Here is a 22806-nt window from a genome sequence, read left to right as displayed (position 1 = left end):
TACCTTTACGCTCTTACATTCTACGTTTAACACCAAATGCAGGCATAATTTATTATGATTGTGATGTTTTAGGACGGGACCGCATCGACCGATATAAACGGGAACGACACGGACCCGACGCCGCAGGACAATGGCGACAATAAACATGGCACCCGGTGCGCGGGAGAGGTGGCTGCGGTCGCGTACAATAGGTACTGCGGCGTCGGTATTGCGTATAACGCGAGCATTGGAGGCGTCAGGATGTTAGACGGCCTTGTTAATGACGCAGTCGAGGCCCAAGCGCTAGGCTTCAACCCCCACCATATAGACATATACAGCGCATCCTGGGGACCCGAGGACGACGGCAAAACTGTCGACGGACCGGGTCCTTTAGCTAGAAGGTAAGGTTAGACTACTAATTGCGTGAGATAAAAAATAATAGCGAGCGGCGAGCTCATTAAAATGTTTTGTTTCAGGGCCTTTATAAATGGAGTGACTAACGGCAGGGGAGGAAAGGGGTCGATCTTTATATGGGCGTCGGGGAACGGAGGAAGACACACCGACTCTTGTAACTGCGACGGATACGCAAATAGTATTTTTACGATATCGGTATCTAGCGCAACCCAAGGCGGTTATAAACCGTGGTATTTAGAGGAATGCTCTTCTACTTTGGCTTCGACTTACAGCTCCGGTACTCCGGGGAGGGATAAAAGTGTTGCCACAGTTGATATGGATGTTCAATTAAGGCCGGATCACTTATGTACGGTAGATCATACGGGCACGTCTGCCTCCGCCCCTTTAGCTGCGGGTATATGTGCATTAGCACTAGAAGCAAATCCTTTACTATCGTGGCGAGACATCCAACATCTAGTCGTTTTAACTTCAAGGTCACAGCCATTAGAAAAAGAAGAAGGGTGGATCGTAAATGGAGTGAAGCGAAAAGTAAGCCACAAGTTTGGCTACGGTTTAATGGACGCCGCCCAAATGGTCACATTAGCCGAACAATGGACGAGCGTGCCACCTCAACACATTTGCAAGTCGCAAGAAATAAACGAGGACAAGTCGATCGAAACTTCTTCCGGTTACACGATATCAATGCATATGGATGTCAATGGGTGCAGCGGTACCGTAAATGAGGTCAGGTTTTTGGAACACGTTCAATGTAAAATCTCACTCAGCTTTTTCCCCAGAGGTAATTTGCGCATACTGCTTACATCACCAATGGGAACGACTTCGACCCTTTTATTCGAAAGGACGCATGACGCCACGAGCTCTAATTTTGACGATTGGCCGTTTTTAAGTGTCCATTTCTGGGGCGAGAGCGCCGAAGGACGATGGACCCTTCAGATAATAAACGCTGGAAATAATCACGTGACCCAAGCGGGGCTATTAAAAAAATGGCAGCTGATTTTTTACGGCACCGCCACCAACCCCATTAGACTACGAAATAAAAGCTACTTTACATCAAATAATAACGCATACCAGGACGAGAAGGCTTATCACGTAAACGACGTTTACGATGCCTCCGAATATTCGCAATTCCTCAACGAAATCGAGCTCGGAATTTCGGACAGACATGCCAATCCCAAAAATATTCCTTCCGCGCAAAGAAAAAATGTTTTGGCGGATGCCAATGATAAACAAGTGCAAAGGCTATGCGATCCGGAATGTGATTCACAGGGCTGTTATGGCAAGGGTCCCACGCAATGTGTGGCGTGTAAACATTACAGGCTGGACAACTCATGTGTGTCGCGCTGTCCACCGCGGAGTTTTGTGAATCAAGGCGGCGTGTGCTGGCCCTGCCACGAGTCATGCGAGACTTGCGCCGGTGCCGGCCAAGATTCCTGCCTGACTTGCGCTCCGGCTCATCTCTTGGTCATCGATCTAGCCGTCTGCTTACAACAATGCCCGGATGGCTACTATGAGGACCCCGATGCCAACGCCTGTTTCCCGTGCGCAGAGCACTGTGACACATGCTCCGAGAAAGCAGACATGTGTGCCTCATGCGCTCATAACTATGTACTCTATAACGGTTCTTGTTTAGCGACGTGTCCGCCAGGCACATATCAAAAGGATGACTTTGGTTGCTTGCCTTGCCACGGGACTTGCGAGTCATGCAACGGCCCAAGCGAGACGGCGTGTGTCTCATGCAGGATCGGCAATTACGTATTCAAAGGCCGTTGCGTTGAAAAATGCCCAACCGGATATTACGCAGACGTTCAGAGAAGAGAGTGTATAGCGTAAGTACCATATGAATATAAAACAACATCTTCATCATAATACGACTCCCTTAACATGTCATTAACACACATATCATTCCAGATGTCCCATTGGGTGTTCCATGTGCTCAAACATAATATGCACAGCATGCAAAGATAAATGGATTTTTACTAAAGGAGGAAAATGCCTCCCAAGTGGCAACGAGAAATGTGATACAAGTATGTTACTATAACAAATAAATACGGTATTTCGTTTCATGTCGTACATGTAGATTACAACTAAAGCTTATTTGCAGACGAGTACTACGAGGAAGGTCGATGCAAAAATTGCCATTCTACTTGTGAGAAATGTAGCGGTTCGAATGAGTGGGACTGTTTGTTTTGCTCGAGCCCGCTGTTATTACAGGGATCGAGGTAAGGACACTTTATTAAGTCTGGCTTTTCTCTTTGTTAAGAAAGGAGCCACTAAGGGTTCGTTTGTTTTAGGTGCGTGGCTGAATGCGGGCAGGGATATTTCCAGACGGCCGGACGGTGTTCAAGGTGTCCACACACGTGCACTGCCTGCGTGTCGCGATTGAACTGTACGTCTTGTGCGGGTGTTTTGCGTTTACAGTCCGGCACGTGTAGAGCTACCTGTGCTCCTGGGTACTACCCTGACGAAGGAACCTGTTCAAAATGCTACCTGTCGTGTGAAACATGTACAGGCCCTCGGAGAGACCAGTGTGCATCTTGCCCTCCAGAATGGAGGTTAGCCGCCGGCGAGTGCAGGCCAGAATGTCCTCAAAACTTCTTTCCATGGCAAGACAGTTGCCGGCGATGTCACCATTATTGTCAAGATTGCCACGGCGCGGGGCCGCAGCGTTGCACATCTTGCCCAACTCACTTCTCCTTGGAGAAAGGCCTATGTGTGGAGTGCCTTAGTTCCCAATACTACGAGCCCAGGACGCGGACATGCCGTCCTTGTCACGACTCCTGCAGGTCTTGTTCCGGGCCTGGGGCTACAAGTTGTGTCACCTGTGCTCACCCATTGCGTTTAGATAGGTAATTTTTTTTTAATCAATGAATTCCTTTTTTATTTAACAGACGACAAAGTTACATTTTGTTTCGACCTTCGAAAGAAACCGTAGTTACAGATTTTCAAAAATGTAAAAGAAGCTTATTTGTAAGTATGATGTTTTTGTTTGTTTTAGGGTAAATCACAAGTGTCTGCCATGCTGTACAGAAAGCATGGTTTCAAATTTTTTGAGCACCAACGTGTCGACTGATTGTTGCCATTGCGACAAAGATATAGGTAAGATATCCAAATAATAGGTAGGTACTTTTGATAATAAAGTACAAAACATTGTACACTCTTTGGAAGATTTCTATTCTATCATTATAGAACAATGTTTTTGAGAATTTAATTATGTTTCAAAGACGCTATTGAAGTCATTGAAAAGGATGATTAAAGATTACGGTGGCGGAAGAACAAAGGTATCAAGTTTATAACGAAGTTGATATCCGAGCGTTGTCTAGCCTGTGGCTTCGCAACAATTTGTTTCATACCGATTTCTATTCCCTATGGAGGGTTTCCAAGTGTTTTGAATACAAAAGGTAAACCAGAATTCTTTTCTAGGAGGCTGTTTAAACGGCTCATCGGCGGGTAAACGGCGCATTGCGGAGAACATTCGCACTCATATAACAGCCTCGTTTTTTGTTGACGATTCGAAGGACCGCTCGAATATCTGGGACCATGATTTATTGGCAGTGGGGAGTGTCGGCGCGGCGCTTCTTGTAGTCATCATAGTATTTATAGTTATAAGGGTAATATATTATTCACCAATGCATGATAGATTAATATTATGACCAACACATAACTCTGTCAACAATACTCTAAATCTGAGACGTACTTAGAGCACGTGATATTAAGCAAATAATTATAGTTTCAAGCCTTTTTTTGTACATTGCGGCGCATATTGTGAATGTTCCCTAAATCTAATTCCCTAAAACCAAATTCGGTAATATGTATATACGTATGTACCTATTACATGTAATGATGCAAATTATTATAAACTTACTTCCTTCCACTTTAAAGTTTCGAAAACTTATGTATATACATATTCATATAGCAAATGGAAATTAATTACTCTAAAAAACCAGCTAGGTAACTTCCGTAAAGTTAAATTTTACGAAGAAATAGGTATTTTTTTAATCCTTTGGAATTAAAATAAAACTATGTTTTTTCTCGACAGTTTAACATAAAGAAGCGTAAGCGGCGCACAGTTTTCCCGCAAGCAGAATACTCCCAGCTGACAACCCTGGACGAGGACATGGTCCCTCTGAAGGCGACAGCCCTGACCGTTACGCCGGAGAAACAAGTAGGCCTACTGGAGGAACCAACATAGTGAATACAGAGTCAATATAAATAGGATAAGCCCTGTTGTGGACTTGCCGGATGAAGCCTTACCTCAAAGATATACGTTTTTCCCCTTCTAACAGTGGCACGGCGCACAAGAGTAGGTAAACATATCTTTGAAGTCAGCTGAATAAATCAATTCGAAAGTGTTGTTCGACATTACAAACTACAGACAGAACAAAGTGTAAAAGAAAGATGTAGATTTTATGTTGTTTTCCTTACAGCTGTCTTTAAAAACTTTAATTGTTTGCTTTTTAAGATCCGCCCACTTTAAACAGTTTGTGAAGGATGCACTTCAATTTAAATTTGACTGCATTTCTTTGTCTTCAAACTTTTATATAAACGATTAAAGCATTATGTAGCACAGGGATAAATTCAAATGGGTAAATAAGTGGTACGTTTGTTCAAGAGGAAAAAATGTATGGCTGGCAATCTCGAGGTCCCACAGGATTTTTTCCTGCCAATTCTAATTCACTTTTACACGCCCGTAACCTTTTTCCGTTTTGTTTTGGCTGCTATAGTAAAGGTAACAGCTTTATAATTATTATGCGCATCTCACAAAGGATCATCCGGCATGTTTGTAACAGAGATTAAACTACAGACTGATGTGTAAAGGTTTGAATATATGATTACTGTGTACATAGCTTAGGAATTATATGATATAGACCACTTTGACATGGCCAAAGAGTTGTAGTCAATTTATAAAATAGTCGAGTAGTTTAACTGTATTAATATTTTATTAAAATAAAAGTTTTATTAGGTACTATTAACGATGCGAAAGTCAATATTGAATTTCCGTAGCTATTTGGTAGGATGATGAAGTACTAAAAGACAAAGCCTAATTTCTTAGAAAAATATGTTTACCGTAATTAGTAGGAAGCAATTGAGAATCTCCTTGTCATTTTTCCAGTTGTTACACCTGTCAATACAACTTTAGCCAGAAAGAGATCTTATTAAAATATAATGTACTGAAATGTAACTGGTGGGCAACAGCAATCCATTATTGCACGCTAACAAATAGTCATATATAGTCAGGTGACATAGTCAAGTTGGCGAGATAGGCGCCAGCATAGACTATTTCGGGTTGCTTTATCCCGTCAGTGCCTTTAGAAACAAATATATATAAAGAAATAGTATCATATATTTAAATACCTGTTTCGAAAAAATTACGGTATCCACCATCCTTATAAAAGTTATCATTTTTTAATTTAAAATTGTCTTAGATCCACGCAACGGTACCTAATCCACTATATGTGTACTGTGTATGTATACTGTTATAACATTTAGGCCATGTCAAATCTGGTTGTACAAGTCTAAATTTTGAGGGCAATTATCTACGACTATATCTAGGTATTTATTACCTATCATCATTATAAATCCACTTTTGGTTGATGTTCCAGACATCTGCTGTCATTTTTTTATCCAGGTTCCAAAGAGTGAAAAATAGTATACTGATATTGTCTACTAGAATTGACAGAGTTTCAATTTGTATAATTCTTTAGGTATCATTGCAGGGAGTTTTTTGAAAACACTGGGGCTATTTGTAAAATTTTAATATTTTATTACCGTACAAAGCGATCGGTGTAAAAGATTAAACCATAGCCGTTTTGTACGGTTATATGATTAAAAATAATCATAACGTATTACATTTATGGTTCATAATGTGTAGTTCCAGAGGTTTCCAATAAAACAAACCAAATAATGATGCCAACTACTTTTTTATTACTAACACACGTCGCAAAGTTATTATTTATCAAACCTATGTATTTATTGGTGTGTAGATTTTCATTATATGAGAGAGTTAGTATCTGCATACTAGCTATGTTTGCACATATTATATGAATTATTTACACGCTTCGAGTATTCAATTACGTCATTTAATATTCAGAGTTAATTGCTGTAGACATTTGTATGTAAATGAGTGCATATGTTTATCTCGGCCACTCCACGTTTTATTAAAGTGTGCTTGATTATTTTAAGCCTTTCGATGGACCGGTTTATTACTTTGAGAATAGTAAAATTCACACTTAGTTAAAGTACTGAAAATATGACTCGGCCTGTCAACACTAAAAATGCTTAAAAAATGTATGTGTTTCAAATATTTCTGAAAGAGGATTTAAATAACATTCAAATAGGTAACTTCATTTAAACGATAATATAATACACTCGAGAGCAACGAGAACGAGTTTGTATGGAATTTACAATGAAAGTTACCCGTTTTCACTGATTTTAATTATAAAATAACCATGGATACACTTTGTCTCTATTGTGTACCTAAAATAAGAGTTTTACTCGTATTGTGGTTTGTTGAACTTTTACTCCGTCACCGTATATAATATGTATTTAGGTATGTATATTTAACGATACATGACATTACTCAGTAGCAGTACATTTTAACTGAAATTAAATTTCAACCTATTACTACTACTAAAACACACATTATTTGCCTACGATCTAGAGAAAATTGTTAATTTATGTAATATTAAAATTATTTATCTTCGTCTATGTACCTACATAGGTAGGTATACCTACCTACAACAAATCGGACCACTGATTTATTGTGTTTTCTAAGGGACCTATCCTTCGCTCGTTGCTATTTTGACTCAGTTTTTTTTAACAAGAGATAATTATGTATCGTCACCTATTTCACTGGTCACCTGGCAGCTTAGTCAAGGTGACAATCGCTTGCGCTTCGCCATCGAATCGCTTTGTGTCTCTCTGTCACTTCCATATTAGTGTGACAGTGACAGTAGCGTTTCGTTCTCTACGTAGCGTTAGCGATTGGCATGTTGTCTACGGAGCATGTTCTAAAATAATTCTTATAACACGAGCAAGGTACTTTAAAAAAATGTAACCAAAGTTTTATGTCTATTAATGTTGTCCTCTATATTACTATTGTGTTAGGTCATGTTTCATTCTAGAGTTTAACGTTAACATATCTTAAAATAATTTCGTTCGTTGATATTGTTGGTTAGTGGATACATCGAGCGGTTGTATATACATTTAAACGGCAAATTGGAATGATTTTATGTAAATATGTATAAAATGTAAATACATCGATGGTTTTTATGATGGCATAATTTGTTTTATTTTAAATATATAAACAGGAACACGAACACCCTTAAAGGCTTGTTCACACGCACCGGCTTGCGTGTGCGTGACGTGCATGTGCGCGTGCGCTAAAATGTTGGAGCCGCACACGTACAGTCGCACACGTCACGCAAGCGGTGTGCCATCTCTTATAAGGATCTGTATACTACAACGCAGCACGCGCACGTGCACGTCACGCACACGCAGCCGGTGTGCACAAGCAATAACGCGAAAGGGGCCGACCGCCTCGAAACCGGTTTTCTATACAAACGTATTCCCCATTAAAGTTTTCCTGGATATTAAAATTACTGGAAATATTTTTACACAGATATATTTTAATCATAGCTATGCTCGACCGTTTGATGATTTAGTGTTTTTTTTATTATTAGGTACCTATAAGAGTTAGGAGCGATAAACAATTTTCATGCAAATTTTTAAAAGCCCCTAACTCTTATATTAAAGTAAATCGTCTATGAGTAAAATGCATCAAATTGTGTAAAAATATTTTCAATAATGTTGATATCCAGGGAAGAAAAAGAGGACTACGTTTGTATGGATGGAGTTTGTTGGTAGGGGTTTGTTTGTAAGTTTGTTTGGATCGTCCGCCAGCAAGCTCGGCCGAATTTCAGCTCCCCATACAAACGGAGTTTCGTTCTCATTTTAGAACTACGTGTTGGGTTGTAATGATACTTTACACATACAATGACATGAGAGATATCGAGCCCTGTAATTATTTTATATAGCTCCGGTTTATAAAACAAACGAGATAGAGCAAAAGCAAGTTATGTATGAAAAACCTAAAATTGGTGTATTGTTTAAACTACCTATGATATTCTGAAGCTATATAAACTAATTACAGGACTATGTATACTAAGGTAAAGGTAAGGTAGGTAAGGTAGGTAAGGTAGGTAAGGTAAGAAAATATATTTAAAATCTAAATCACAAGAAAAAAAGGTAAAAGGTAAAAAAAGGTTTCTGACCGCTTAGCATGACTTAGAACTAATCACGAACATTGGCCAATAAAAATAAGTAAATTATTTCTATAAATGAGCAATATTATTATGCAATATTAACTAGGCGATTAATTTTATTATTATTAAAACACACAAAACCTGTTATCCGATGTCCCGAGCACATTCAACTCGCTCTTCCTTACATTCAGTGAGAGTGAGAGAACACGAGCCTACAGAGGGCCTACCGCGAACCACGTTCGACATGTTGCCTCCCTGTCACACTAACGTACGAATTTACAAGTGCGACAGAGAGGCAACACGTCGAACGTGGTTCGCGATAGGCCCTCTGAGCGGCTACCGCGAAAACCGAAATTCGCAAATTGCGGGGATCTTTCTCTTTTACTCCAACGAAGGCGTAATTAGAGTGACAAAGAAAAATGCCCGCAATTTGCGAACTTCGATTTTTGCGGTTATAGACCTGGGCCTTAACCTGATTCAACGCCTACGTCGTATTTCCTAATTGTGTCTCCTTGATGTAGTGATCACGTCTCGCTGATGGCAGCTATTTGTTAACAAAACAAAATCTCCCACAAATGAAAATGGAACAAAGCCATTTTTTTAGCAGATGTGATTTTGGGAAACAAATTGCAGCTCATTCTGCTTAACCACTTGGCAGTCGGGTGATCATTTTGCGTTCAACTGTAAATACAAACAAAACAAAGGATCATACAGGGTGAAATTTAATCGGTGATCAGGAATAAAATTTTCTAATTCAGTTAGCCATCGATAATGTCACATGTATGTGGCACTAACACATTTTAAGTAATTTTAAATTTTTATCATAAGTACCAAATTTTTTTTCAATTGAGTTTAAAGCTTAACTGAAATTTATAGTCATCTTAGCGCTACTTGCACCATTCCACTAACCCGGGGTTAACTGGTTAAACCTGGAGTTACCATGGTTACCAGCAAAATTTGACACTTGGTTAACGGTTTAACCGCTTAACCACGGGTTAGTGGGATGGTGCAAGTGGCCCTTAGCTTTCCAAAGTAACAGCCATACAAAAAACTAAAGCCATATGAGCAATATGTCATTAAAAGGCATTAAAAGTGCGAGTTTATGAAACGAGCAAAGCGAACTTCATTATAAGATTGTTTAAAATCATCATTTATGCATGTAAAACAACAGTAAGTCAATATTTATATTTCGATAAAGTACATATCGATGAGCTTCCGGTATCGATGGGAAAGACCATTAGCACCCCATAAACCAACCCCTTAAATAAATTATGTACAAAGGCTATAATTTTCAACAAATAGATTTCAAGTAAATACTCGTATTTTGTGTAGAACAATGTTTTTTTTTTGTAAGAGCCAATTAAACAAATAATGAATGTGTTTTTTTGTAAGTTACAATTAAACAAATAAAGAATGATAATTAAAAGTGACAGGATCATTTAATTATAGATGTTCAAATACCTTTTTACAAGCTTTTATTTAGTTTCACCTGACCGTTGTCTGTCTGTCCGTCTGTCTGTGATCAAATCTTGCAAGTTAAATTTGATCCACTTCCCGGTTTCCGATTGAGCTGAAATTTTGCATGCATGTATAAATCGGATGACAATGCAATATTATGGTACCATCGAACTGATCTGATGATGGAGACAGGAGGTGGCCATAGGAACCCTGTGGTAAAATATCGAAACCTAATTGTGTTTGGGGTTTTTAGGATTGTCTCGATGAGTATTAGTTGCCTGTGGAAAGAAAAGTACAGTCAGCGATAAAAGCTTGTACCAAAAATGAAATTTTTGCCAAAAACTTATTTGATAAAATGTCAGAAAAAAAATATACCGATTCATCCTTAAAATCACGTCCTACTTATGTAATAGGTATAGGTAGTCTGTTCGGAAAAAAATCTATATTTTCTTAGCGTCACTGAAATATTTATATCTTTTACAAATTATAAATAATAATAATTCATTCAGGGATAAGTTCGCCTTTGTTGTATTTAATTGACTCTGTAACTGTGTTTCTCGTGTTTATATTTCTATGTACAATAAAGTTAATACATAAATACATACATACATTATACTAAAAATAACATTGGCCATCAAATCAACGAGCTAAAATGTTAATGCATGTCTTATCAAGTTTAGAGTTTCAAAGTTTAATAACAAACAACACCGTAATCTATTATAAACAGTACTGTAATCTATTACAAGAATTTAATTTACGATGTAACAATAAATTGTTATTAAGCCCACAATCATTCTTAAAGATGAACAGAAAGTAAATGTAAAATGAAGTAACTTAAATAGGGTTAATTACTTTGATAGTTTTAAAAGAATACAAAATTAATATTATGTTTTCTATACTCGAACGGTTCGTGTAGGTACCTAGTTAAATTAAATACTATGAAAGTTATCTACTTACAACCAAAAATAGTGCGTTAAAATATTATGGCCTAAAAATTAAATACCAAAGTCACCCCATTTTACGGTAGGTAGGTACCTACAGTATGCACTCTGGGCAAGTGCGGGTTGAAAACTTTCCTCAAGGTAGACCAAATGTTTACGCCGTTATGGCTTATGAGCAATAATTTATTCATGTGACAAAAATGTGTATTCAATAGATAGCTTTCAAACGATTTTCATTACAATCTTCAGATGCTTTTAATGTCTAGGAAGGGTGATTTAAAATTATAGATAATAGTTTTTTTAATTCAAATAGTATCGATTATTTGAATTCATTCCCATATTATTAAAAAACTGTGGGACAATCTTACACAAATCCACCATCAACAGTTATGAATATTATAAGTAAATATATAGGTAAGTACTACTATAATGTTAGATATACAATAAATGATCGCAATACAGGAACTAAGTATTATTTAATACAAGGTCATTAAAACTAAATGAACATTCAGGGATTCGAATCGAGTCCATCTCCACCAGGATAAGCAGACTACCAAAAAATAATTAAAATTTCGTTTCTCATCCCTTTAAAATATTGTAGGGACTCAAATCGACATGAACCAAGCCTCGTTTTAAATACCAGCGGAGTATGAACTAGTTTAGCGTATACTAAAGTAATCAAACCGATAAGACGTATTACAAATGTTTTGGACACAGGAGTGACCGAGACCGGTCAATTCTCTGCGGCGCTCGCCGCTCCAACGGTCATCTGTCAACATTATTCGAATCGTTCTAACAGAGTGTAAAGACAATCTGCCGTATTCGAACATCAAGATGTTCACAAGAGACGACACGTACTAGATCCATTCAAGATACGTTATAGTTTAGATATCAACTAGTTCTCTTTTGCAGCGCAATTCGGGCAACCAATGTCACTTTTACGTTAGATAGAGTAAGATATCTATTAGATGTGAATTGGATCTGTAAGTCATATCATAAAAAAATAATTAGCGAAATTTGTCCTCTCGTTCACGGCATTCACGCGTGAAGCCGTGACGAAGGAAAATAGGGATTGATTTTTACTTAAGTATATAAATATATAGATAACTGGGAAACGAAGCATCTCAATATTAATTAAGTTCTACTCATAATAAGTTTTACAAGTGTGATTGATAGAGCTAGTGAATACAAACAACAAAACTGGCAATTGTATATCATTTCAATTGTTCAGCTGACAACTGCATCCAAGCAGTAATTGTGATTCAGTCTAACGAACGTGAAAAATACCCGAAATTTTTGGACCCGGGTATGTCCTTAAACTACATCCAAACCAGCGGTGGTAGGTCCCGCAAGGGGCCGCCTGGTTTGCTACCACCCTCCCGCCGGAGTCAGACGCCAAGCAGCCTTGCTGCGTTTCGTCTATGTGCGGGAGTACCAGTGCTCTGGGCGAGCTCGCTCCATCGTAGGCCACGTCTACGCCTCGGCTAGTCTGTGGCCATGAGTAAACCCATTCATAATAAAAAAAATAAAAAAAAAACTACAGCAAAAGTGCCATGAGTTATAGTTACGAACAACATGATTCGTGAGCTTCGATGACAAATTATCGGATTTATTAGAATTAATAATTGTGACAATTCTGTATGTAGTTACTCGTAGGTATATTTTTGTGCTTGTTGAGATACTAATAACAGATATGACATGTTTGATCACTGTAACTAATCCAGGCTAGCAGTGCTTTTGTAACCTGTCTTGTAATTTGTTCTTGAATGACGCTCCCGTTACCTAAGTACCTTTGTTCAACGATGTACTACGTCGTGTAGTGAGTGTTGTGTGCAACCCATCATTTGACAATAATGCCATAAACGAGGGTAGTTTCTCGCTCCCCCTGGCGCCACCGGCGCCTGCGCCGAGTCATCGGGCGCGGAGAGCTGCGGCCCGCAGTCTGCCGCGCCGGTCCGTCACCGTAAACGCAAGCTCCTGATGACACTCCTCGGTACGGAGTGAAACATGTCGAGCGTTTTTCGACTTAAAATACGTGAGTGACCCGTTCTTAATATATTTAATATGTCTGTGTCTCACGGAAGTTTTGTTATTAAGATGTACTACTCTATCTACATTCACTCTGTTCTCACTGGGGGCGAAGAATTCGAGTTTAGTCCCATTTATCATTCGTCAAGACTCATTTGTTCTAATACTTGAGGCTTAGCTTTAACGGTAATCGGCGTATCGAGAGCTTTGAGAATTGAATTTGGATTATATTTAAGTATGCTTTGTGTGTCTGTAAAGTTGGAATTTTGGAATAGATGTAGGTAAGTGAGATCTGTTGATAAGTTTTAGAGATAATTTGCATTGTTGATGTCTTCATACATCTATACACAATTACAACCAGGTTTCCTCAGTCACTACATATACCTACTGTCATCGGTTTTCAAAAACTAGGGTTGGCAAGCCATGGTTGAAATTCTAGCTTTAAAGCCGCACGCCTTGTTCGGGTACATACAATTTTGTTTTAATAGAGAAAAAAAAAATAAAGCTATAATTACGGTTTAACCCACGTATTTTCAGTGTTTTAGTCACTAAATATACTTAAAATAAGCTCAATCTCAAGCTCAAGTTCGTATGAATCACGACAGTTTAAATTAAATAAGTTTTTGGCAAAAATTTCATTTTTGGTACAAGCTTTTATCGCTGACTGTACTTTTCTTACGACAGACAACTAATATTCATCGAGACAATTCTAGGAACCCCTAACATACAGGTCGACCTAATAAAATCTTGTTAAAAAAATGTTTCTAATAAATTCAAGTTAACAATATTGCACCTATTTCCTGACAGAAAATAACCAATCAATCCTAATTTTACAATAACCCTATCGATGATAGGCATAAAACTTTCTACAACTTTTTAAATATGCCAAAGCCACTAAGGAATATTCCAGTTTTTATGATAAAATATCTTTTTGACATTGATTTGATATCCTCAGTACATCTCTCTTGTTCTTGTACAGTATGTGCTTATGCCTGCTAGATATTCTATGGATTGTACGAATAAGGTATGGTGGCAAAGTTTGAATATGAATAAATTTTAATTCAAGAATGAGTAATGACTTAAAAATGTTGTAAAAAGGCAATCGATTGAGAATAATTGCAGATAAAAGATACATTTATGTAAGTTTTTAGTTGTTTGCTTAAGTACTTAAGCGCAAGCGAGATGTAATGAGATTATTATCGAAACGATATCGTCTTTTTAAAACTTGAGTGCTCCTTAGGGGCCGAGCCGTAGAAAATTGATATTTTTAAGGCGGCACTCGGAAACTTTTATTTTATAACTTTGCGAATTTCCTGGGCGATCATAAATTAAGTCGTTCGAGCTAAATGCGTGTGGTTACGGACGGACTGACACCTGACGTCGTTTATCATAGCGCTGGAGTTCGTTACTTACATATAAATCATTCTGGAATAGCACTGTTTTGGAGTTCGAGGAAGGCGCTATGTAAATAGTTCATTCATATTTCAGTAGGTGTATGTAAAACCAGTTACATACTACAAATTGAATACGTATAGTATCTACTGTAGATTAACAATTAACGATGTGACAAGGTTCACTGTGTCATTAACTGTGTATGAAAACACATACGAGGCAGTACATACCTACGCTTTATTTAGGTAGGTACTTAGGTACACATTACCTTACATAAATAATAATATGTATGTCGATGTCGTGAATAAGTTCGAATTAGGGCAAGTTAATATAGCCTTAATACCCTACCCTACCCCCCACACGATAAGGTACAAGTCTCGCGTAACTCATGTGAAAAAGGGTACAAGTACTCTTTTAATTTAGCTGCTCGAAACTTGTACTCCTTATTAGAGTCACAGAAATAATGTTTAAAGTAGTAGTTCGGATCGATCATTTGATAGAAATTTAGAGATGTATTTATAGCTATGTAACATGTAGCTCACTGTTTGTTGGGTTTATAAAAATAAACAAAAAACAGCTATTTGTAAATTATTTAACGTTTTATTTATATCACGTTGGTGCAGTATATTAATAGGTGTTGTTGCAAGCAATTTTTTATAATTGTATTGCAATTTTAAATCATCGCATCAATTCATAACTCAAAGTATAATATCCAAATAAAAATGTTACAAAATAAGGAAAATCAAGAACGTCTAATAAAACGCAGCTCAGTTGCCCGTCATTTTTAACACATTAAATAGCGATTAAAGTTATGTTACCAGTGAAGGTTTTGTATAAAAAATAACCATTAAGTAAATCACTCCGCTTCGCCAGTTCCCAAATGACAGGCTACGAAAACAAAGTCTTCGAAAAGTACTTATCGCTCAGTCCACTTTGATTTATGTAAATATATACGAGTAGGTAGATGAGGTGGTAGTGTGTGCGTAGTGCAAAAACTGTACCTAGATTCCTAAGATAGGTAACTTTTTTAGTTTGATAAACATACTTAGTTGAGACTAATAAGAACTGGCTTCATGTGGTGATCATGTATACGAGTCACTTATCCCACGTACGCAACGTATGCAATGCATTATGTTATCTGAATCCTGAAATTTGTGCCTGAAAATTGCCACTTTGTATAGCTCTATTGCATACTATAGCGCTGTCGCATGATGACGTAGGTTGTGTCAGTCACGTGGTCGGAAGAGAGTACCAGGCGGAGTATAATAATACCATGCCATGTAGCTAATCGTAATGATAGCTCCTAATAGTTTACCCCAGGTTATAGGGTCGGTGAATGTGGCCATAAGTGTCATAATGTAACTTTATAACCATTCGCCCGTCATACATACGACGCTGCAGTCTGATTTCTTTATCCTACGTCAAACGTCATATACGTAAAATTGTATTCCCTCGGTCACAAAAATAGGACATCATTGTCATCGTTTCATAATACCTTGCCTAAGCCATTGATAAGTCCACCATACATCACTGCAGTTCCGCATACATCGGCTCGCCATAAAAGTACTACACTCTGCTTCGAGGGCACGTGTTATCCCACCACGGCGTTTGATCCCGTCGGAAGTATCGCTGAAATAAAACATTATTGTCATCATCTCATAATACCTATCCTCCCAAGTCCTGAGTTCCTTTAAAAATAACAAATTAAAATCGAATTTTGAACTAAAATGAAATAAAAGAAGGTTCCAAACTCAAAACTGCCAAAATGACTCTGGGTCTTAGGAGGCTATACTTGTCGAATTAATCCATTGAACGGTCATAACACTGCAGTCAGCTCCAGTGCTACGTGCTTATCTCGCCACGGCATTTGTTCCCTTCCACATGATGGATTACGGATGCGAGACTGTTTATTTGGGGAACTGGCGACATACAGAGCGTACAACAAGCGAATATTTTAAAGGCTACGTTTGGATGGCAACTGCAACAGCGTTACTGCTGCAGCGTTCAGGCAGGCAATGTCATTGTCAATTTTCTTGATGAATGCCGGAATTAATGTTCTAATGGCAATGCGTCAACAACGGTAAAGCAATGTACCTACTAAGAAAATTGACGGTGATATCTTCGGCGTCAACACTCCAGCAGTAATGTTGATACAGTAAAGGTGGCGTTCAAATTAGGGCTCCCGGTATCCGTGTTACACGCCGAAACGGATACCCGTGTTCTTAAGACCGGCGGTGCTAAGAACACGGTTTACACGGAACCGCCGGGATCCGGATACGTATCCAAGAAACGTTCCCAAGAAACGTTTCTCAGATACGTATCTCCGTTTACACGGGTACTTAACACCGGCCCGAACGGATCCGAAACAGTTTGAGCTAATCAATGCTCTAGGTCTGGGTATGCAAGGTCTAGTATTGAATGTTAACTTCAGATGAACTCGTTTGGCGTAAGAATTTTTAAAATTATTTATAACAGTTTTAACACATGTGTTAATATATCATATTTAGCCAACTATACAATATATGAATGGAGGTAGGTGTCCCTATTCTATATAGTCTACTATTTTTAATTTTAAACCTACCCGTCCCTAGTTTAGAACCTTAATTTTTTTTACTATTATTGCTTTTAAGCTAATTTCATTCATTTTACATTTCAATCAAAGAAACACATTTTATATACCTATAATGGTGTAAGTTATATAGTTTCGCGAATAATAGGTGTGCAGATAAATACCTCCAACTACTACTTTGTGGTCATTTGTTATTTTATCAATTACCTAACTGTTGCGCGAGAACAGCAAATCCACCAACGATGCAAAAAAAAGTACACAAAAGCGGCATTTGAAACGCAGGATTTCACGCGAGAACTTTAAAAACCCATGCTACCTTGGTTACCTTGCAATTATATTGTTAAATACATTAAGATAGATCTCAAAATTGGTAATCATTCATGTTCACTTGGGTCACTTTCCCACTAGTGCTCAGGTAATAAATGCCGGCCGGTGGTGTTCCATTCAACGTGTTGTTTTCCAATACCCTTTTGTCTGATATCGCCGAAAACAAGTAGCATCCCAAATCGTTATCAGACCTGCCATAGCCAATTCTAAGCTTTATGTCGGTGTACTAAGGAGAACCTGTACAGAACACACATGAAATTGTAACAAATACAGCGGCTAAAATTAAAGAAGCAATTATATCGAAGCAAATGATTTATTAATAATAAACCATAAAGTATTAGTATTTGAAGTCTTATACAAAATACTATTTTGATAAGTAGCATAGGTATACTGTATTTCTAATTTTCTACTCGTATTGCAACATTGCAAGCAAAAACTACCTGCTCAGAAAAGGGTTACGAGTATTTAAACCGTTTGTTGAATTTCGACTCTATGGACCACGTAATAAGGTTAGATATGACGGAAACTCGTCATGAATCTTTTGTCTATTTATTTGTAGCTCTTAAGTAAGTACGCCACGCAGGCTCGTTCCTTCGCTGCTACTCGTCAAGGACGTGTCCGGAGCCACGGGTAAATAAGATCCGTTTCTTCGAATACCCGTTTATCCGTGGAGACGGATCTCAATTATACGTTTCTTAATTACACGTGCGGAACGGGCCAGAAAACCGTGTACGTGTTATTCGGAAACGGGTATCCGAAACGTGTAAACGAAACACGGACTCGACCGCGAGCCCTAGTTCAAATTCAGACTGCGCCAGCATTGATGCTGCAGTATTGCTGCGCAACATTACTGCCGATTGCGCTGTTGCCGCAAATGTCATAATTCCGGGCAGCTACATCAACTTTGACATTTAGCGGCGGCAACACAACAATTATTTTATTTTATTTCGGCCCTTTTTAAAGTATTTCATATAGATACTTCTGTGGCCATCGCATGATGGCCACAGAAGTGCTAATTATTTGACGCACCGTGTGCCGCTGCGACCCACCGTTCGGTATTGTCGCACGAGCGGTAATCTGTTTTTATTGTGCCGCCACTAATGGCGTCATTCCATGTCGAGTTATACCATATGTCTAAATTATAGCGTAAATAACATTCAAATATTAAAAGCGTGGAGTTTCCGCAACGGCATTCATGTTATTTAAGTAGAGTAGAGTTTAAGATTAATAGTTTATGTAAACATCATAATATACCAGTGGATTATTTGTATTCAGTAAATTTGAAATATAAAATGAAATCGCAATCTTAACTCTAACTTGTATAAAGATAGATCTAATAGGTACTAATTATAAATAAAGCTACCTACGGCAGCTAGGTTTCCAATCCCAGCGAAAGGTTTTCCATAATTAGGCGGTCGTCACACTGCTCCGCATCTCGCAGCGGCGTCCGTTGATGCGTTTTTTTAACTTTGTATGTAGAATCTTGATTTTGTATAGAAAAAACGCATGGTACGACACACTGGCTCCGCGTCGACGCGCGGAGGAGCGAGACGCACGGCGACTCGCGCGCTCGGACGGAGACGCGGTGCGTGCCGCAGGGTATGTCACACCGAGCTCCGCAGTACCGTACGGGTTTTAGTGCAAGAAGGACGTAGGCGCAATGGATATCGACGTCGATAAGTTTATTTTTGAAATTGTAAGTCGTCCAGCAATTAGGAATATTAAATGCGACGAATATTTTGCTTAGCAAATAATCAAATGACGCGGTTGACATACTGGTGCAATTAAAAAAAAATTCTTCGTGTTGCCTTAAATCTTGGTAATCTCTAGGAAAAACCCATTTAGTAGGTCTGGTTTGTAAATGGGGATGTACCCATGCAGTGTCTTCTGCGTTTTATGATTCGATTGTACAAAAAACAAACTGAAAGTATCACCGCAGCGTTCTGAATAAGTTCCGTTTCCATTTTATGGACAAATAGGGACTGTTTTCACCTTAATGTTCGAATGTGAAATGAATGCGAGACGGAAGTAACGCGGGACGTCGCGCATCGCAACTCCGGACGGAGATGCGGAGAAAACTCGGACGTTGGTGCGTTGTCCCCGCATGCGAGTCCGTTGCTCCGCGTCTCGCAACGAGACGCGGCGGCAGTGTGACAACCGCCTAAAGACCCGCAAAAATAACACGACAAAACGCTTTTGTCTTTCTTTTCTTTGCATCGAGTCGGCACTAGTAAATTAGGTAATTTTATCCTCTTCAAAATACGAGTTTCGTTTCCCTTGGGCTTGCAATTTCGTTTTAACTCTTTGCAACTTTCCAATTTCCCGGAGCATAATATAATTATTTTATAAACTTTATTCATTTGTATAATTATAATACTCGTAGTAAGTATACATATATTCAAAACATTGCGAAGGAAAGTCTGGAAAGGACTGCATCGACAAGAGATTTTCTCCTAAATTTGAATATAATATCACAGAATAAATAATGGTACTAGGTATAGAAGACTCACTCCCTAACAAAACGTGTCTGTTACGACCAGCACAGATATGGCCGCTAGCTAGGTGGCGACAGCGCCACGCGCGGCTTATGGCAAACCCCAAAATTGGGGCCGAACGGATGTTCTTTTAGCTACCTCTAGCAAAGCGACGAAATCGCGGAGTGAGCCACGCCTGATAATATGTAGATAGGTAATAGTATATTAAACTAAACCCCATGTGTCACAGGAACCTACACTGGTATGGAAACCAGTTACCGAAAGTTTCTTACTAGCAATTAATGTATTTTAACTACTCAATCCGATATATTACGAATACCTAAAGAAATATCCCCAATCCGCATTGGGCTAGCGTGGGGACTATAGCCCAAGCCCTCTCGCGCATGAGAGGAGGCCTGTGCTCAGCAGTGGGACGTATATAGGCTGAAATGATGATGATGATGATGATGATGACCTAAAGAAAAAACAAAAGTCAAAAGTGGCAAGAAAATAATGAAGAAGAAAATATGACAAAACTGCTTCGTTCTTTTAAATTAAGTAGGTACTGTATTTGGCCTATCCGCTTTAAGTGTGCAGTTTTAATAGTTGCTGATTAAAAATATATATTTACAGGATTACTCGATGCTGCACCACTATTATCAGTTGACCTTTATAAAAACTATCTGCAAAATAGCTTTATTCTGTCTTTAAAAAATAAAGGTTTTTACATGTTAAATGAAGCACTAACTCAGTAAATAAAGCCACACACTAATACTGAGCGGTCGCACAGACTTTAAAAAAATTGCCCCAATATCTCACCGAGCTAAGAGAACAAACAATTTATCGTAGGTAATCTAAAAACAAAAAGGGAACAAATGAGAACCCAAAAGATTTATTCCAACCGTCCGCTAAATTAACTCCAGAGATGTTATTCGTTCCCTTTTTATTATTTTACACGCGAACCTTGTTTTTCACGCACAAAGCTTGGGCTTAAGTGAGAATAAAATTTGTGACCTCACCTCGTACAGAAGATTTTTAGATAAAACAAAGGAAAAGCTAATTTAAATTAAACAGGAGCCGATTCTATGCCTGGAACGAATCAGAAGGGAACACAAAGAGCTGTGAAATATTACACTCACCGAGTAAATAACAAGCAAAATTTAAATAATGCTTCTAAATTAATTAAGTAAATATTTTTTAAATTTGATTATGTAGAATCACATTAGAAAATTATATTTAAAATGTGACCTTGACATTCTTAATTTGTTATTGCTCTGATTCCCTACATTGCAAAATTTTTGGTAGGTACACCAATACTTTCTTGTACTTTGTTAGATTTTCCAATGTATATTCAAAATATATTTATACTTAGTACCTACAGTTGAAGTGGTGTAAAAACAACATCTAAATTTCCTATATTTAGTTTACATGCTCCTTCAAAAAAAAAAAGACATATAAGGAACCACCCTATTTTTCGATTTTCGTTTTTATTTCCAGATCAATCAATTGAGTTTGCAAATTGAACTTGAATGTTGGAAAATCCTATAGTGTTTATGTTTATGCGCTACATAATTTTATGTCTTATTAATTGTTACCTACAACGATATAATACCTTGCTACTAGACAACCCTACAATATTTATAACCACCTATTCTAGCTAATGATCGAAGAAAGTTCAGAAAGTGCATGTTCGGGCTTGAGAGAACATTCGTCGGGTGGACGGATTAGGAAAACTCGTGTCGCGGCCCGAGCAGAAAGGCTGTGACCACAACTACTAGTGCTGTCGTTGTTATATTTCACTTGCATTGAAAGAATCGTGAGCTAGGATTTTTCTTTACTAAAAAGGATAAAAAATGCGTGACTAAAAAGGATAATATAAAAATTACAACTAACACTTACAAAAAAAATTCAATCTATAAATTAAAAAACCCGCTCCCTTCCGTGCAAAAGTGCCCAGGAAATTAAAATTTAAGAAAATAATATAATGTAGGTATGTACATAACTGACTACTATAACTGTTCTCCTAGCATAAACTATTTGAAATATAATTAGCTGGTATCTTCAAATATTATGATTAAAATGTAATGTAGCTGTTGAAATAAAACAGTAGTGTAATAAAACATTGAATGGTGCATATAAGAGAATAACAATTAAAATTAGCGAGGTAAGTCTGTTAAATTATATTACAATATAAACTGAGCACATTTTTAAAACAACAGTGAATTGTAGTAAAACCAAATTAAGGGAAGAGTATCAGATGATACGTATAAAATAAATATATTAATGAAACTTAATTAAAAAGCAGTGGTAATTTAATTGGCTTCATCTCAAAAACGCAACCGTTATCTCTGGGGAGTTTTATGAACGTTTTTATAGGCGACTATAATTATTTCTCCCTTGTTACGTTCATATCATTTTTGGACAATTAAAATTCTCATATAACCTCGTAAACTCATAACTTCGCCCAAGCCTGTAACTGTCGCGATAACGGTAATTTATGTTTTTGCGGATTCTTTTCCTTAAACAGTGATAACTAAGTGGGCCTTGCTCTTTCTTCTGTAGAGTTCTTTGTTATAAATCTCAAAGGAAGAGTTTCTGAAAAAGAAATGAATCGGTAAAGTCACGTCTAATGATAATCACCGGTTCAGACGTAAAACGAAGTTTTTTCTGCAGTTAGTGTGTTTCTGAAAGGCATTTTGTGGGTAAAAAGCATTAAAAATTAAAAGCTTTAGGCAGTATTAGTCTTCCAGTCATTGCGAATAAATAAATAAAATTATTACTTCAAGATGTTTGATTGATTGATTAAATATTGTTGTTGCGGAGAATCGTGACAGGTAGCACGTTCTCGTTTCGGAGGCCAAGATTCTCTTTACGGCGCGATTCGGGAAATGAATTAGAGACTCACTAGATATGAAATAGTAACGATATGTGATGTTCTACGGCTAAAGGTACCTTATGGCGGT

At 37.8% G+C, this 22806-nt stretch overlaps 1 protein-coding gene across 1 annotated transcript in view; it reads left to right on the top strand.

The window, feature by feature from the left end:
• The window catches only part of LOC134669622 (furin-like protease 2), a 29945-nt gene extending 22272 nt beyond the window's left edge, over positions 1 to 7673 (top strand). The window contains exons 5-12 of the mRNA XM_063527278.1: positions 73 to 380; positions 456 to 2219; positions 2302 to 2417; positions 2495 to 2612; positions 2685 to 3239; positions 3389 to 3489; positions 3814 to 4001; positions 4430 to 7673. Coding sequence (XP_063383348.1) covers positions 73 to 380; positions 456 to 2219; positions 2302 to 2417; positions 2495 to 2612; positions 2685 to 3239; positions 3389 to 3489; positions 3814 to 4001; positions 4430 to 4582 — 3303 coding nt within the window. The 3' untranslated portion in view covers positions 4583 to 7673. The remainder of the gene's footprint in view (positions 1 to 72; positions 381 to 455; positions 2220 to 2301; positions 2418 to 2494; positions 2613 to 2684; positions 3240 to 3388; positions 3490 to 3813; positions 4002 to 4429) is intronic.
• The last annotated feature ends 15133 nt before the right edge of the window (positions 7674 to 22806 follow it).

This window comes from Cydia fagiglandana, chromosome 12, assembly GCF_963556715.1.
Source record: "Cydia fagiglandana chromosome 12, ilCydFagi1.1, whole genome shotgun sequence".
Taxonomy (NCBI): domain Eukaryota; kingdom Metazoa; phylum Arthropoda; class Insecta; order Lepidoptera; family Tortricidae; genus Cydia; species Cydia fagiglandana.
Note: the sequence above shows the minus strand (reverse complement) of the source record. Positions and strands in the feature narration are given on the sequence as shown.